Source organism: Lactuca virosa, chromosome 3 (genome assembly GCF_052849685.1).
Source record: "Lactuca virosa cultivar CGN04683 chromosome 3, Lactuca_virosa_CGN04683_v6, whole genome shotgun sequence".
NCBI classification, from domain to species: Eukaryota; Viridiplantae; Streptophyta; class Magnoliopsida; order Asterales; family Asteraceae; genus Lactuca; species Lactuca virosa.
In genome coordinates, this window is record NC_136428.1 from 145,771,472 (window position 1) to 145,790,600 (window position 19,129).

Sequence of the window (19,129 nt, forward strand, 5' to 3'; positions counted from 1 at the left end):
AACTCCATATATCATAAGGCACTATTGAACTCAGACACTTCTATTCAACAATTTCTAAAAGAACTTTATCCACTAACATGCTTTTCTAACAATCCATATATCAAAAAAATCAAAACTCAACAAACATAACAAGTATGGGTATTTTGGGAACCACTTTCCTGTTCGGGCTCTAGCTGTCTGTATACACCGCATTTTCCTGAAAGGGCCAAGGTTAAGTCAAGGTCCACATTCCCGATCCCAAGCCAACAATCAAACAAGAACATGACAAGAGACTGAGCCTATGTCCCTAACCCAACCCTTTTATTGTAAATTATTTTTCAAAAACATTTTTCAAAACCTCTTAGATCTTAGTTTGAGACTGGATTCACACAATTGTTCCTCCAATTCACTCAAACCAGGGCTCTGATACCAAATTGTAACGTCCGATTTTTACAACCAAAAATTTTCATTTTATTTAAGTAAAGCTTCCCAATTATAAATTAATTATGAAGAAAATCATTTATTCCAAATACATTTATTGGAAATCGGATTAATATTAAAATGCGAAATCTTTATTGTTGTTGATGAATGTGTACATTCACGTCTTCACCTTCCCATGATGATCGAGGATACCTAAAACAATAAAAAACTGGGTAAGCACAAATCTTAGTGATTTTCCCCCAAAATACCCCATACGATAAACAAACAAGCATGCATCGGGTCTAGTCAACCATCGGGTTGGAATACCTAGGGTTTGTTGGCCTACCACCTCAACCTAACCGCTCTTCCTGAGCCTCCGTGCCTTCAGCTTACAGCTGGCCCGCACAGGGTATCTTGGCCTACAGCACAAAGCAGGACCGCCTCAACCTACTACCACCATATGTCGATATATAAACAATCAAGGATCAAGCAGGCATATAATACAGGCAACAAAAATAATACAACTCACTAATGCCTAGTAATCCTCACATCATACACTGTCCTGCTACCAGCTAACCTCCACGAAGTGCGTAACCATAAGTAACCAGACGTGATATGGCCACCCGAACAGATGATCCTACTCTAGAGGCACAACCAAACAAGGAACATGCAAGAAATATTAGATCAAGAGTTCTCAGGCTATCCTAGATGACTACATACATTCCCCAGGGCACTGCATTAGATGATAACCAGCAAGTACATATAGACATACAGATCTATAGCATTACCACATAACAACATCCTATATACCAGGAAACAGATCGAACAGATCGCTACAACATGTGACAACCCTTTATTTTCAGTCTTGTAAAAGTCAACCTTGGGTCAACTAAAGTCCAACTTATTGTTTGCATTTTCTTTTTAAGGTTGGTTTGATAACCTTTAATTGTCTAAAACCTTTTTATTTGAAGTATGGCTAAATTAGAAGTGTGTGGAGTGTAAGGCTTAAAACCGAGAACCTTGCCCGAACTACAAACTTCGCATGGACCGCAAACGAGGTTCGCAGCCGCAAACCACTTTGAGCCGTGAACTCGTCTCGGCCGTGAACTCGCTTCGGAGTAGTGAACTGTTCTCGGTCGTGAACCCTCCTTCGGACTGTACACTCCTCCGTATATATATATGAGTTTTGGCTGATTTTATCCTCATTTCTTTTTCTCTGGACGAAAACACACTCTTTTTCTCTCTAGATCTTCAACCAAAAACTCTCAAATATCATCCTTCTTCCCTTAATCTTCAAGGGAACTTGCTTAGGATCTTCAAGTGTTCATCATTCATCAAGATTGTTGGGCCGTAAACTCAAGAACACCAAGCTGGTCTTGCGCCGTGAACCCCCAGCTGGCCGTGAACAGCTTGCAGCCTTCCATTCTTGCTTCTAACAACCTTATTTGTAAGTTAAACTTGCAAATTAGTTCGATTCCCTATCATTCTTATGATTATATTCATTAATAAGTATACATATATATTATATGAATCGTTTTTTGGACTCGTTTTGTTAATGGGACTTCACTTGTGGAGCTAACGTCCTATACCAAATCTTCTATCGAATCACTAAAATAAGGTGAGTTCGTACCCCCATATTTTTCCAAGCTTTTTAAATGTTTTTATGGGGGGGGGAATACAAGTAAAACACAATAAATTTTGTGTTTTAAAATACAATTTACTTATTATGTTTTTCTTCTCATTGATATGTATGAAAACATGAAACTTGTTAAAATCATGGAAATAAACTTATAAACTATAATAGGTATAGCTTATGGATCATATGAACTATTTTATAAAGTCGAGGTTAAAACATGGAAATAAACTTATAAACTATAATAGGTATAGTTTATGAAACAAAGGATTCTTTTTACAAAATTACTTGTTATTTACAAAGAGGTTTTTCACTTTATGTAAACTAATTAATACAGGATTGTGAACCGCTTGATGTACCACTCATGGTACCAATTAGAATTTTAATTATAACCAGAGTCTCCTTAAGGGAGAGCGTGAGTTGGTGTATAGATCTATACGGGACTGACTATGTATTAGTATGGTTATAATGAATATTCACAATAAATATTAACTAATTATTTACATAAAGATATACTTTTCCTAAAGTTTCCCAAGGGATATTAACTATATGATTACTCAGTATATAAAATAAGATTAGATAAAATTGAAATCCGATAGACGGTGGAATGTGTGACTTCCACCTCATTTCCTGTTCCTTGTTTGGTTGCGGGCTTAGAGCAGATTCACCCATTCAATTGTCTATTCGATCTCGGTTATATACAACTTGTATGTATTAAGTGATCATAGGAGGGTAGTATCGTCGCATCAGGTTTTCAGGGCAAACAAGTCTTCAACGAGTTGAACTTATCAACAAAACTAGATATCATTAAAGTAAGTATATTAATTATACTTTTGCTTTTAGATCTTGGAACGATTAAGACTACAAGTCGGTTTTATAGAAAATATAGGATTTTCTATGGTAAACATCGTTATTTTAAAGGTAAACAGTTTTCAATAGAACTTTCTGAAAACAATAACAATTATTACTAAAAACAATGTTTTACAACTGAGTAAATGGAACTAGGAACATATTTACAAAAGGTTCAACACTTATTTATATACTAGTATAACATAAAGGACCTTAAATGGTTAATTCTATAATTCCTTAGTTTATACATCAGAGTTATATATAAATAGTATCTGATAGGCAGCGGAATGTGTGACTTCCGCCTCATTTCCAGTTCCTTGTTTGGTTGTGGGCTTAGGGCAGATTCACACATTCAATTGTCAGTTCGATATTAGGTTATATATAGTTAGTATAAATTAAGTGATTATAGAAGGAACTATTATGGTTACCATTCTACTAGAGAATCATTAATGTTAATTCTATGATTACTTGATGAATACATTAGGATTATATATAATAAAGATCCGGTAGACAGTAGAATGTGTGACTTCCGCCTCATTTCCTGTTCCTTGTTTGGTTGTGGGCTTAGGGCAGATTCACACATTCAACTATCTAATCGATCTGTATTATATATAATTTGTATTCACTAAATGATCACAGAAGGAATAACTACAGTCATAATACTTATAAAGAAAATATAGGATTTTCTGGAGGAACAGTCGAACTTTTCCAAAGAACAAAGAGTATACTTTTTATAACAAAAATACTTATGAACTCACTAACTTTAATGTTGACACTTTTTCAAACCACTTGTATTCTCAGGAACGTTAGTAGATAGGTACCTCTCAGGTATTGCGAAGATGGAGCTTTACATCTTAACTTTTGTTGTACTCTTAATGTATTTCAAGTAATGTTTTGAACACAATGTAAATATTATATTATCAATACGATGGTTGTTGTTACTTTGATTACTATGATGCATGTGTTGTGATACTTAACATGAAGTCATCCACCCCCGGACGTTTCCGCCGTTCCGGTTTGGGGGTGTGACACGACATAACCACATACTACATAGCAGGATACAAATCTAATATATCACTACATTATAACAACATACTATATACCAACAACACGTGGAATGCATAACCGTATACACCCAAAGGTGAGATAGACACCCGAACAGGTCATCCTACTCTAGATCCACAACCAAAAAAGGAACATGAAAGAAAGCCTAGATCAAGAGTCCTCATTCTATCCTACAAGACTATATATACAGTCCCTATGGCATCCTTCTACTAAAGATAACCAAAACTAGTGGACTGACATTGGTGCCTTTGACCCACGGTACAATGAAGCAAAACTCACCTGAATCGAAGAACTCTAAACACTGCGATACGATCCCTTCTTTTAGCACTGCTTGCTCCGGCGAATCCACTAACACCAGAACCAGATATAATCTTAATCAATAGCCCAAAATCCTCAAGTTTGGCCCGAAGTCAAACTTGGTCAAAAGTCAATGGTCAATGAATGTCAACAGTCAGCAGAACCTCACGACGTGACCATCTATGGCTTCACGTAGTGAGCCACTACATGACAAAATAGTCGGGTCTTGCAACCCTCACGATGTGACATGAATCTTCCACATGTCATGAGATTCGTCTGCATGCCATTTTGATCAAAAAACCTCTTAATCCGTTAAGCCACTAATCCATCGTTTCCAGGAGGCTTCCTAACACTCCTAGGATCATAAAAATCGATGATTTAAGTTCTTGTATGTCCAATATAAGACTTGAGGTCAAACTAGGTTAATTATGAAGAAAAAGGAGTTAGGTTCTCAAGCATGGACTCAAACATCCTCAAAACGTTCTGATCCATAAGATATAAGCACCAAGGGACACCTTGGACCCATAAAGTTGCCAACTTTATGGAGTCCAAACACTATAACTCATAAGCCATGGCTAAACATGCATAAAACCTTAGATCTAGCAACATGGAAACATAAAATTTGGATCTTGGTTACTCACAATGGTCCAGAAGTGTAGCTAGAGGTTGCAAATGGAACTTCTAAGCAGAAATTATGCTTCAATGGTGATCTCTTATTCTCCAAGCCACCAAATTTCCACCAAAAGCTCAAGAATCATAATGAGAGGCTAGGGTTAGGGTTTTACTAAGTTTAGGGATGAAGGAGGCTGTTTTGGAACCATGAAATGAAGTTTATGGGGTTTAAATACGAAGGAAACCCTAAAAGATCATGGGCTTGGGCTGCAGCGCACCTCACATCGTGAGCTCAACATAATTCAACTTATTCATTTAATTACTCCTCACGTCGTGGACCTTCTATTGTTCACGTCGTGAGCCTTGGTTTTACCCCAAAACCAAGCCTTTGACTCCATGAAGCCCTAAATCGGTCCGATCTGGAAATAGGGTGTTACAAAGCTGAAATCCGACTTTGTATGAAGAAGTTTTGCTTTTTCGAAGTTTCGCGATTAAACCGGTACGAATTTGCGTATCGTTAAAAGTGAATTTTTGATAAATTAATTTTTAGCCTAAGAGATATAAACAAAATTCATAGTAGTCGTTAAAACGAGAGCGTGCATATAGAGAACATCCAAATCATACTTCGTGAGAATAATATGATTTTTCGAAGTTTCAACGTAGAAGTGTGGGCACAGAAATCGAAATTCTAATAAGTTAATGTTAGCTGAAACAATAGAAATAGAATTGAAGGTCTCATGAATATGAACCCGTAGATAAAAATACAGTCGAGAATGGAGTTCATATGATGAAGTTATGAATTTTGCACGGACTTTAATAGTTTAAACCGGTCCAAATATGAATTTTTGTTAGAGTGAGAATTAGCGGTTGAGACATTAATGAAAGTTATAGAGCTCGTCGAGAGAATTCTAGGGATATAAATAACGTCATAAATGGAGCTCGTATGTGAAATTTATGGTCCTATGAAGATCTGCGAGAAAACGCTTGCCCTAATGACGTGGCAGCACCGGAGTGCGCCACGTGGCAAGTTGGCCGCCCCCTCCTCCAAGATTCAAGGTGACGTGGCGCCACACTATGGTTACACGTGGCTCCATGAGATTTGGCCACGTGGCACGTTCTAGAAGGGTAGGATGTGAACGGATACTAAGGTGACATATGGAAAGAAACTAGAGGAGCCAACATGATTCGTGTACACAGCACACACAATATGAATCGCAACGCTCCCTCTTGTTTGTTTTATAAATATGCTACAATTTTGCTTCATTTCCTCACAAATTTCAATTCAAAACTCTCTCTAACCTCTCCAGCCTTTAAGTTCGGTTTCTCCTAACGTTTTAGAATATTTTAATAGAATCTATGGAGCTTTAGGAAACCGATGAAAAGAAGGTTTCGGTTTTGGAGTTCTGTTTGTGTGTTTTTCCCGGTTTTCGCTAAAACCTCTGTAAGTTAAGCTACACTCTTTTTCTTTTAGTGTAACTTATATTTATAGTCATAAATCATTATTATGAACCTATAACTAAGATTTATCAATGATTCCAAGTCATTATGCTGATTGCTCTACTTACGGGGATGATGTCTAGGCTAGATTTAGTGAGGTGTTTAAAGTGGGATTCTTAAACAATATACTCTGTATACTAAACGGACCCTACCTCTGATATGATCCTACCTGGTTGTTCCTTACTTGATGGATCTTGATGTAGACATTGGTATTAGTGAGGAATCTAGACTCTCAGTAGTCACCAAGAATATAAGACTAAGACTTACTGATATTCGTACCTAGGTCACGTCAGAGGAAAAGATAAACTACCAAGGCGAAGTTCTGCCCAAATTTCGAGGCAGACAACTTTTATAAAGTGAGTGCATAGTCCATTTCATGAACATAAGTTTAATATAAGTATTAATTAAAGTATTAAATATCTGTTAGAAATTTTATATGTGAGCCATATGCTCATTGCTTGGTTTATGTGTTAGAAATGTATAAGAGGATATATTATGCGCGGACCATATATGGTTCTGAAAATTATAGGGTGAGAACCAATTTTTTTATTTTATTGATTGAATGTTCAGAGATGTAAAATAGATCTCTGTGATATATATGTGAATGACAAAACAAACTCCCAGCAATAGAAGGGAAAATACCAAAGATATAATACATAAGGAAGGAAATAAATAATCTAAAATCTTATGATATCTTTTGTTTCCTTTACTCCCCCTCAAGTTGAGCATGAAGGTTCCGAATGTTCAACTTGACCAAAAGAGACTTCAACTGATCTCCACCAAGAGGTTTTGTAACCAAATCCGCCGACTGATTCCTTGTGTGCGTCCAAACCGGAATGACTTCCTTGGACTCCACCCTTTCACGAACAAAGAAACAATCCATTTCCACGTGTTTAGTACGCTCATGGAAAACTGGGTTATGAGCAATGTGTCGAGTAGAATCATTATCACAGAAGAGAGTTGTAGGTTGGTTAATAGAGACACCAAGTTCCAAAAGTAGCCAACGAACCTATAGAATCTCGCTCACCGTGGTAGCCATGGCACGATATTCCGCTTCAGCAGAAGACCACGAAACCTCAGATTGCTTCTTTGATTTCCATGAGACCGGAGCACCACCCAAGAGTAACAAATACCCAATTCTGGAACCACGAGAGTAGGTACAACCCAACCAATCTGAATCACTATATGCTACCAATTCTGTTGGACCATCGCGAGGAAGAAGAATACCTTGGCCCATCGTGGTTTTAAGGTACCTCAAGACACGTAGTGCCGCATTCCAATGACTTTGTTTAGGGTCTGACACAAACTGACTGAGGATATTAACAGAATAAGTTATGTCTGGTCGTGTCGCTTGAAGATACAGGAGACGCCCAACCAGACAACGATACATGTTTGCATCTATGCTCTCTTCTTTATCACCTTTGTCAAGCTTGAGGTTTTGTTCCATGGGGAACCGGCTGGGTCTGCAACCAAACATGCCCGAGTCCTCCAAAATGTCCATGGTGTATTTGCGTTGACTGAGGACTAAACCCTCCTTTGTTCTCGAGACCTCGATACCTAAAAAGTACTTTAAGCTGCCAAGATCTTTAATACTAAAGCATGCATGCAGATTGGCTTTAGTGCTTTCAATTTTGGTGGCATCATTACCAACAATCACAACGTCATCTACATAAATAAGAGTTGCCACAAAGTTGTGCTTGTACTTATGAATAAAAAGTGAGTGATCCGCATGATATTGCTGAAAATCAAGTTCACGTAAAGCAGTTGTGAACTTGTGATACCAATTTCTACTTGCTTGTTTCAAGCCGTAGAGTGATTTCTTTAATTTGCATACCCGAGTTTCACCTTCTTTACCGAAACCCTGTGGTATCTTCATATAGACATCTTCTTCTAAGTCACCATGCAAGAAGGCGTTGTTCACGTCTAATTGCTGGATTATCCAATTGTTTTTCACCGCCATGGTTAAAAGGATTCGAATCGTGACAAGTTTAGCTACTGGGGCGAAGGTGTCGTGAAAATCTACACCCTCCAGTTGTGTATACCATTTTGCTACAATACGAGATTTGTATCGCTCTATGTCACCATTGGGTTTGTACTTAATCTTGTATATCCATTTTGAATCAATCGCCCTTTTTCCTTTTGGAAGATCCGTGAGATCCCACGTGTCATTATCCTCCAAAGCCTTGATTTCAGACTTCATTGCATCTCTCCACTTTGGATCACGAGCTGCATGCTTAAAGGTTTTTGGTTCATTGTTTGTAACAATGGCCGTAAAGAAAGCTTTGTGAGAACGAGTGAATTTATTATCCGTAACATAACGAGATAGGAGATGTACCGTGGAAGCAATTCGATTGGCGGCGAGTGGAGGATGACTGATCGATGGGGGAAGACGAACTTCAAAGTCTTGGAATCGGACTGGTTGTGTTCTCACTCTCGGAGCTCTAGTTGCATCTGGACTTGAAGCGATGTTTATGTCATCAGTTTGTGTTTCAACATGTGTGGTGGTCTCATTAGTGACTTGGTTAGATACAGATTCCATTGGCTCATCAGTCACCACTCCATCCTTAATGTCAACGTCAGATGGCATAACATTATTAGGAATTGGAGTATTTTTTTTCGTCGTCAATCTGAAACAGGTCCTCATGTCGCGTCTCTTCATCGGGTTTGGTGTGGTTCGTGGGAAAGTCGTTTTCAAGAAATCGAACATCCCGTGAAATGACTATTTTTCTACTCTCCAAATCATATATCTTGTAACCTTTGGTGCCCGGTGGGTAACCAACAATGATGCCAGGTTTACCATGCTGCTCAAACTTATCTCCCCTGGTGTCTATATTCCGATGATAGTTCAAGGAACCAAACACCCGCATGTGTTCGTATGAGGGTTTTTGTTTAAATAGGACCTCATAAGGCGTGGCCCCATGCAGAACTTTCGAGGGCATTCTATTGATGACATAAGTCGCTGTTAAAACACATTCTCCCCAGAAAGTCTTTGGTAAGTTAGCTTGGAAATGTAGGGCACGAGCGGTTTCAAGCAAGTGTCGATGCTTGCGTTCCACCACCCCATTTTATTGTGGGGTGTGTGGACAAGACGTCTCCAAAACGATGCCCTCTTGAGCATAGAAATCTCTCATGTTATTTGACACAAACTCTCCCCCATTGTCAGTTCGTATTCGTTTGATTTGAACTCCAAATTTCGTTTTGACCATATTGCAGAAGTCTATAAGGCATGTGCTCACCTCATGTTTGTGTTTTAGCAAAAAATTCCATACAGTTCTACTAAAGTCGTCTACTACAGTAAGAAAGTAATAAGCTTTATTCATGGATGGGGTTCTATATTTCCCCCACACGTCGCAATGTATCAAATCAAAACATGCAAGTGTTTTTATTTCACTAGTAGCAAAAGGAAGGCGTGTGTGTTTGGCTTTAAAACAAGCATCACACTTATGATTATCCTTTGAAACATGAATAAAGTCTAAGTGTGAAATCTTCTTAGTTGATGGATGACCAAGTCTCTTGTTCCATACATTGAAAGTGGTTAGCAGGGCTTTGTTCATCTTCATTGTCCCCATTCGATACAGTCCTCCAACCCGGTTACCCGCTCCAATCAAGTGCTTCGTCCCCAACTCCTATATAACAAAGAAACCAGGGAAAAAGGTAACAGCACAGTTAAGATCATCTGCAAGTTTGCTGACTGAAAGAAGATTATAATCAAAAATGGGAACAAACAAAACTCCTTTTATCTTAACACCTCCTGGAAGAGTATGTTCACCTTCTCCCATGACAGGCACCTTATTCCCATTAGGAATGATAACTGGTGCCCCTTTAGGGTTTTGGGTATTATTCTGCAGGAAGTCACTTCTACAAGTCATGTGTTCAGTTGTGCCAGAATCAACAACCCAACCATCACATGTGAGATCTTTACCTGCCATGTTTTCCCTTGGTTGATTTTCGTTGCCTGCCATGTTTTCGTTCTCCTTGAAGTGAGTGACAAATAAATGATATTGTTCATCTGTCAGCCCTGGTATAGGACTTGACACCATCTCTACGCAAGCAGCTTTAGGTCTCAGTTTATCTTTCTTGCCCGGCCACCATTCCGGGTACCCAACGATCTTGAAACGTCCTTCTTTGTTGTGACCCTCTCTCTGGCAGAATGTACATTTTTCTTTCTTGTCGTGTTCTGATTTTGTGGCCTTTTGTGTTGTTTTACTTGTCACATGCGTGTTCTGCTTCCCTTGATGTTGTTGGTACCCTCTTTGCGAGTTGTAATTAGCCTGGAAAGCGGATGCTTCAGTGCTGGCTCTTTTCGATCCTCCCGTGATTGCCCTTTGTTGTTCATTTTCTGCCACCAGGTGGTAGATAGTCCCCAACGATGGTGTCAGCTTCATGGCTAAGATTTGGGTGCGTATAACCGCAAAATCTTCGTCAAGTCCCATCAAAAATTCGTACGCCTTCTCCATCTCTTTCACTTCATTTAGTTGTTTCCCAATATTGCAATTACAACCACTGCACTTACAGCGAGGTGTAGGAAGAACCATTTGGAGTTCATCCCAGATGGATCGAAGCTTGGTGTAATAAGTGGAAACATTGGTACCTTCTTGCCGCATGGATTTTAAGGTTTGCTTCAATTCATAGGCACGAGGTGCTCCTTCCTTTTCGAACTGTTCCTCTAAATCTCTCCAGATTTCTATTGAGGTGTTTGCGTATCGTACGCTTGTTCGGATCGCTTTCTCCATCGCGGCTGTTAAACATCCTTTGATCATTACGTCTACACGTACCCACGCAGAGTGTAGAGGTGACGTTGATTCAGGTTTCTTGATGGTGCCATCGACCAACCCCATCTTGTTTTTCGCAAGCAGGAAATTCACCATCTCCTGCTTCCATTCGTTATAATTCTTATCGTTTAACATGTATTTCACATGGGCCTGTTTTGGATATTCAGATGCATGAACGTAGAGAGGCAAGTTGACATCAATCGTCTCTCCATCATCCACCTTCTTGTTGCCATCTCCTCCTTTCTCTCACGCCATGGTCACCGGAAAGGCTTAAATAACCTGCTCTGATACCATGAAAATTATAGGGTGAGAACCAATTTTTGTATTTTATTGATTGAATGTTCAGATATGTAAAACAGATCTCTGTGATATATATGTGAATAACAAAACAAACTCCCAGTAATAGAAGGGAAAATACCAAAGATAGAATACATAAGGAAAGAAATAAATAATCTAAAATCTTATGATATCTTTTGTTTCCTTTAGGTTCTATATATGTTAAAAGATATCTATCTATTATCACATGATAACAATAATAGAAATATTATTAGAGAAAAGAATAAAAGTATATTAATGCCTGTATACTTTGTGCTAAGGATATACACCAAGATAGGATAGTGTTATCTAGACAGAATTTGTATTGAGAGTTTAGTAGTTATGCCCGTTAATAAAGATAAAAATTATTATAGATACCTTGTTCTATTAAGTTTGATATACGGTAGTCGCATTCGAGATATGCGTGTGTAAGCTAAGAACGGAGAGTAGAGTTATGTTCATTGACACTTTCAGGTGTTGATGGTACGAAATACGTATCGGAGTAGAAATTGTATTCCTTATTAGAGGACCAGAAATGGTAGGTCCAGATCAAACAACTGTAATGGTATGTCTCCATAATCTTTTGGGTGAAAACTTTTTTAACCTCAATGTATTTTTTGTTAAGCTCCCAAGCATACATATGGAAAAATAACCTAGAAAGAAAAATTACAATAAATATAACTTGGCAAATTGCCTTATTCTTGTTTCTTCGATTTTTGAACTTTTCTTCATGATATTTCTTGATCTTCATAGCTTTGTAGACTCTTATTCACTCAAACTTTGCAATTTTTTTCTCACTTCTCTTTTTTTTCTTTTCTCGCTTCTCTTTTTTTCCTTTCTCACTTTTCTTCACTCAAAACTAAAAACCTAAAAATAAAAGCACATGCTTAAGCAAAGGGAATTAAATTCAACCCTTATTGGTTAGAGGTATTAGTCAAAGGTTCAATGACTACATAAGCTCGCCTGGATACATTTCTGGTACACAATGCTAAACATATTATATCCCTCAAACTAAGCAATGTCGTTTTTTTGTTCCATGATTTCACTAGAATAGGGAAGCCACAAATACACTACAACATATATTGGCTCAAATAAACATTGAAACTCGCATCAGATCATCCCACACAACCCTAGAAACCTAGATCTCAACACAACAATACAACAATTCTTAACTAGATTCAGTTTGCGATTACTATTTCAAATCTTTGTAATAATTTTTTTTAAATCCTAGTCATTTTTATCTTCAATTTTTTTATCAGTATGCTTGCATTCCTATATTCGCCCCACTGCCCCACACTTAATTGATGCAAGGTCCCCATTGCATACTTAAACAATAAAAGAACATAAAAATAAAAAGAAAAGAAATTGGAATAGACTCCCTTGGGATATTAGTGTCGAGATCAAATTCTTGAAAGTGTATGGAAAAACTTCGACATCTCGTAATAGTGGCTGGAAACAGAACTTCTGGACTCTTTTCTCGTGAATGTAAATGTGTCGGATCAAAATAAACCAAAGAACCATATTCAAAATGTGTCCCGAACCTCATCCACGACATGGGAAAGCAACGCCACGTCATGGTATCGAGTAAGAAGGCGTCATCCTTGCGAGAAATAAGAACATCACGACGTGGTCTAGTGATGCCATGTCGTGGGTATAGGTCTGATGGAATTCAGTCATGATAAAAACAATTCCACGACGTGGAGATGATAGCCACATCATGGTGACTTCTCAGAATGTCATTAAGAGCTAAAATAATGCATCCTTCCTTGTTAATGGCTTATGACCATTCCATTCTTTCTGTAAAGTTCTTCAAAACTATTCTCTTCACCAACAGGGAACCCCACACTTATTCAAAAAATATGGTCTTCAAAAAAAAATCTCACGGCGTTTTGCAACTAAGCTCCTTCATTGCTTCACTTTCATTCAACACTACAAAATGAGATCAAAGACTAGAGAAACACATAATCATTCGGTTAAACTAAATTAAAACTATAAGTGAAAACAAAAACTTAAAATAAATAAAAAAGAAAGAAAATGCTAACTCTTAAAACATCGGGTTGCCTCCCGATAAACGCTTCCTTTTTAGCAGTCGTGAGTCGGACTCCTTCTCTTCTACGTTGCGTCAGGTGAAAGTGTAACCTCCCCGTTCCCCATCGTCTTGAACCTTGCTCGTTTGTAGGCAACCCTTCTGTTGAATGACTTTTTCGAATTTTCTAGTATTTTCGGGTTGACATTTTCATTATGCTTCCGCTTGGTTTCTTTCTTCATTCCCGTGTCTTTAGCTTTTCTCTTGTCTCTTTCCGGGTTTTTCTTGTCAAAATGAGTCTCATCACTCTCTTCTTCTTTTCCATCAGTCAGCACTGAGGTTTGATCTAGAGGTCTTGTGAAAGCAAACACCTCAAATTCATCATGCTCAAGGAACTTTGTATGCTCTTGCCTTACCTGATTGGCATTGGCACGAGATGGGTAAGGGAGAGGTGATCAATATGGCTCAGAAATCATAATTTTCTTTTATCGCCCACGACGTGGCACTATTGCCTCCACATCGTGTCTACTGGGCAGCTTCACGATACTCTTCTTCTTCTTTCTCTTTTACTCGTTACTACGCCTAAAACAAAGAAAAAATGAAACTGGCGGTGGCGTAGGGAGATGGCGACCTGGACGATAACAACGGCGTGATGGTACGACGACGATAAAATAGACTACGACCACTTGATGGTGTAGCGGCGACGAAGGGAGGTTTGTGATCGAACGCTCAAACCATAATTACCGGATGGGTTCGATAATATATTAATATATGTATAAAAATTAGGAATATCTTTGTAATTGTTTTTTATTATACTCATATAATGACTATAATATTTTTAATAAAACATAACTTTTAGTGGGCATTTTAAGACATTATGTCACTACTAGTTAAGAATATTGGTGATATAAAAATATTAAGTGCTATTAAATTCATTAATTTTTATAGTAACACACAAAATATGTCACTAAAAACATGATATATATATATATATATATATATATATATATATATATATATATATATAATTACTTTTTAATAAATTGAAACATAGTTTTGTATTTAACACTATTATTAACGTATCCCTTAGGGGGGAACGTCAAAAAAGAGAAGTCAAACTGACGCCAAGCTTGGCCTGGCTAGAACCTGGTCATGTCCAGTCTGGGGCCAAGGCCGAACCTTTGCCAACGCAGAGTCACTGGTATGGCAGTTAAGGCACAGAGCTGCGCCCTGCTTTTTTCTCCAAGGAGAAATACCCCGAAAAACGTGGGACCAATCAAAGAGCCCCACTTGCCCATCTGACGACAACCACGATCATCACAATATCAAAGATTCTCCTCTAGCCAATGAGGCAACGAGGCAAAAAGATGTGATGAAGGATCCTTCAATACGGGTCCGCCAAGTCACGTCTCACGAGGGAAGGCTCAACAGAATCAGTTAAGAGGCACATGCCTCACAACCAGGTATAAAAGAACCCTTCTTCTTCATGAGGAGGGGATGGAAACTCATTTCCCTAAGATTTACATTGACTTCTCTCAGAATCCATTCTAACTTGATCGTCATAGCTTCGTCCATTCCACCATCCTTTTGATTTTTAGGCTGGTGTTTATCCTCATCAAATTTTGCTCTGAGCTCTTATGTTATGTCAACTATGTTTTCAACTAGCAGTTTCTCGTCTATCTCCCTTTTCAATATCGTGCATTCGGTGGTATCATGAGTTTTGCTCTTGTGATATTCATTGAACTTTGTCTTGTCCTTGCTCTCCTATGATGGAGTTTTATTGATTGCATGGACATTTGGATGACCGTTCCTGTCGTTATCTTTGTTTAACGGTTTTTACCTCTTCGACATGTGTCTTGAGTGGCGATTGTGCTTCTGTTGGTTGCCGTCTTGCCTCTCCTGCTGGGCTGAGCTCGGCCGGGATGCCGCTTCCTCCTGTTTGATGTATGCATTGGCTACATCTTTTAGATTGGCCTCTTTTTGTTCTTCCCCTTCGATTAGTCTCATGTATTTTTTTCACACGGAACTTGAGCTCGTCCCTGGATCTGGGGACTGTCCCTTGCATCTTATTTGATAGGGGTCCAGGAAGCAAAACTTAGGCGAAGGCGGCCGTCACCAGGAACTCTTCATCTCCTGGGACATTCAAGGTAGCTAGTGTGAATCGATCATAATAGTCACGAATCGAATCTCCTTCTTTTTGTTTACACATCATCACAGAGTTGGCGTCCCTTTTTTCCTTTCCTCAACTGCATGAAGTTGTTGAGGAAAAGGTATTTCAACTGCTCAAAACTCCAGATATTGCCAGGCCTCAGATACTTAAACCACTTGCATGCGTTTCCCGTTAGGGTGCAGGGGAAATAGGTACAGGTGAAGCGACGATCCATCTTAAGAGATGTCATCGTCCACTCGTAGTTGTCAATGCAGTCATTCGGGTCTGTATTACTGTCGTATTTTGGCATGTGCGATATCATCGTAGTATGCAGAATCTCGTATTGCAGCAGCTCATGACTAAAATTGGAGCTTGCGCTTTGCATGGGGTTGTCCATGTACGAGTAAAACATACCTTCATAGTCCATATGTTGCTGCGCCTAGTAAGGGATCGCATAAGAGTTGAACGCCAGGTCCATAAGAGTTGGATACCTGATTGATTGAGGTACGCACGCCTGTGACTTGCGGCTGAGACACTTCTGGGATTGAACCTGGGGTTTGCTGTGTGAACGAGTTGAAGATCGGTGGTTGTTGTACGAATAGCGGCACGTGAGGCAAGCCTGCCATGGTGGCGTGTGGGTAGACCATCGGTGAATATTGTAACTACGGTTGAATATTGTGAGGGATCCAGGTTCTGGTGCCCGAAGTGTGTGGAAGCGATCGTTGCTGGGAAACATGCATCTCTATTCGTTGCGTTGTAATAATCTGTGGAGTTGTGGTTACAATTGCTGCTTGTAGAGGTGGGTTAGCTGTTGGGCAACATAGACTGGCTATGTAGGTTGTCGTCGTTTCTGCTATAGAGTTGGATGGTGTCTGTGAAACTAGCGTGCGATTTGAAGCGTGTTCTTCGTGGGTGGGAACTTTCCCTCCGTCTAACGGCTTCATTGGACGCACTGGGCTTGTTTCTGGTACTCTTGACGTCGCCGAAATTTCGCCTTCCATTTTTGCTCTTTGGTTGTGCTTCGTGGATGTATTGTTCTCGAGATACGTCCGGATGGCGCCAAATGTTGTGATATGTCAGAGATGGTTAAACAGAGATCAAGGGTGAAAGTTGTGCTGATTCTTTCTCCTGATATCACAGTACAAAAGAGAAAGATGATCGTTAGTCAATGTCCGGGAGGGATTCCCAGGACGAAGCTCCGACGATCAAGTTAGAATGGATTCTGAGAGAAGTCAGTGTAAATCTTAGGGAAAAGAGTTTTCATCCCCTCCTCATGAAGAAGAAGGTTCCTTTTATATATGGTTGTGAGGCGTGTGCCTCCTAACTGATTCTGTTGAGCCTTCCTTCGTGAGATGTGACGTGGCGGATTTGTATTGAAAGATCATTTCTCACGTCTTTTTGCCTCGTTGCCTCATTGGCTAGAGGAGAATCTTTGATATTGTGATGATCGTGGTTGTCGTCAGATGGACAAGTAGGGCTCTCTGATTGGTCCCATGTTTGTTGGGGTATTTCTCCTGGGAGAAGAAAGCAGGGCGCAGCTCTACGCCTTAACCGCTATACCAGTGACTTCGTGTTGGCGAAGGTCCAGCCTTGGCCCCAGACTGGACATGACCAGGTTCTAGCCAGGCCAAGCTTTGCGTTAGTTTGACTTCTCTTTTTTGACGTTCCCCCCGAGGGATACGTTAACAACTATGCTTTATGCAATTTTCTATATGTATGATTTTTTTATTTTGCACTATAAGATATTAAATGTGTAATTTAGTTTTGATTAATACATGTACAAAGTTTTAGAAAAGAATATATATATATATATATATATATATATATATATATATATATATATATATATATATATATATATATATATATATATATATATATATATATATAGACTTAAAATCATGATATAAAAATGTATGCCGTAAAATTATGTAAAAAAATACTTAACTTACAAAATATGTGTTGTAAAATGTTTGTCAAGATTTACAAATATATTACAAATTACGACATACAAAAGTCAGTCAAAAATAGATATCGGAAAATTATGTCGTATATTTATGTCATAATATATGTCGTAAATTTATGACGGACCAAATGTTTGTCATCATGAATTTCAATGACCTAAATTTGTTATCATGTATGACGGTTTATGACAAACATTGTATGTCATGAAAAACCTTTTTTCCGGTTGTGAGCTTCTAAAATTGAACTTCATAATAATATGAATGTTAACATTTCCAACACTATGTTCTTTTTTCTTTTGAACATAGAGAACATTGTAGATATATTTGAAGATAGCCATAAATATAACTTAAACCTATAACCAAACCAAAATATTTACTAAAACTTGGAAATAAAACTATGTATAACTAAAATCGGCCAGGTATATTTGTAATGCTAATAAAGTTGCAAAATGCTTAATAAAACTAGCCACACTTGTAACCTATTCATAAATATGGACAAATTTAAGAGTCAATTCCATTCACTACCAATCAAAATCATTCATTAGTTAGATATTAACAATCATCAAAATGTCCTAAAAACCTCATAATTAATCCACACGCTGATACGACAAGAATCAGTTGCAATCAGGTCCTTCTAGTTTTTTTAGCTTTGCTCTGAGCAATTATCTCATTCAATAAAAAGTGGCCCGTCTACAATTTTGCATTCCGTTAATGAAAAGATGTTGACCTTGCGAAATAATCGATCCCAAGATATTTCTGATGCGGTTTGCGAAAATTTTGGAGACCATGTTGTGTAACAATCCTTTGAGATCAACTTTAAATTTGATATTTGATATTAGTTTGGTTTTATTATCTTTGTTAGCATTCTCTTTTGATATTATAGTATTTGTTTATATTTGTTAGGTTTTAAGTTTTTGTGATCCGGATATTAGGTTTTGCTATCAAGATTTTAAGTTTTGTTAGCTTAAATTTTAAATGTGTATCTCTAAGAAGATCCGACTTCAAATTTTCGATATTTGGAATTGTGCCATATAGGTTCTTATTAATTTCAGATAGGGGTTATTTTTTCGCTAAGTTTCTAGAAAATCTTGATATAAATTCACGAGTTTTGTTGTACATTCTTCCACCAGGCTATCCAAGTATTATGCAAAATTAGTATTTACTACTTAAAATAGAAATTATCTAAAATATAGATTAACTAGCACTTTTTGTAAAAATTTAGGGATATGCAATCGCATACCCTTATTAAACTACAGATCTGCCCCTGGAGCCTAGCACTTTGCCAGCACTAGCTTGAGCAATAAAAAAAACTTAATTTTGCGGAAAAGTTTAAAAGAAAAATCATAACACATGTTTATATTTGGATTTGACTAAGTATATATGCACTAAGGATTTCACATGAGCACGACACGTGTGTAGCTGGATGACCACATTTGTTATTTTTGAATGACCGAGTTTGATGGGCTTGTGTGTCCTCTCATTCATCCAAGGCTAAAGCTGTATATAAGATCCGAGTTGCATGCCATTCCTAATTTCATAATTAACGTTGAA

The 19,129-nt window shown here is 38.1% G+C and overlaps 1 protein-coding gene across 1 annotated transcript; it reads right to left on the reverse strand.

Annotated features, from left to right (window-relative positions):
- Window positions 1-10,562: 10,562 nt before the first annotated feature.
- On the reverse strand, window positions 10,563-11,259 carry LOC145164142 (uncharacterized). The gene is made up of 2 exons (XM_079082867.1): window positions 10,762-11,259; window positions 10,563-10,691 (listed from the first exon to the last, which is right to left on the reverse strand). The coding sequence occupies exons 1-2, from the start codon at window positions 11,257-11,259 to the stop codon at window positions 10,563-10,565; spliced, it is 627 nt and encodes a 208-aa protein (XP_078938993.1).
- Window positions 11,260-19,129: the final 7,870 nt, after the last annotated feature.

Excerpts from the sequence above, each read along its gene's own strand:
- LOC145164142 (XM_079082867.1), bottom strand. The coding sequence starts at position 11,259 with ATGTTAAACGATAAGAATTATAACGAATGGAAGCAGGAGATGGTGAAT. Across the intron at positions 10,692-10,761 it reads GACTTGACGAAGATTTTGCG|AAAATGAACAACAAAGGGCA; the intron begins GTTATACGCACC and ends ACCTGGTGGCAG.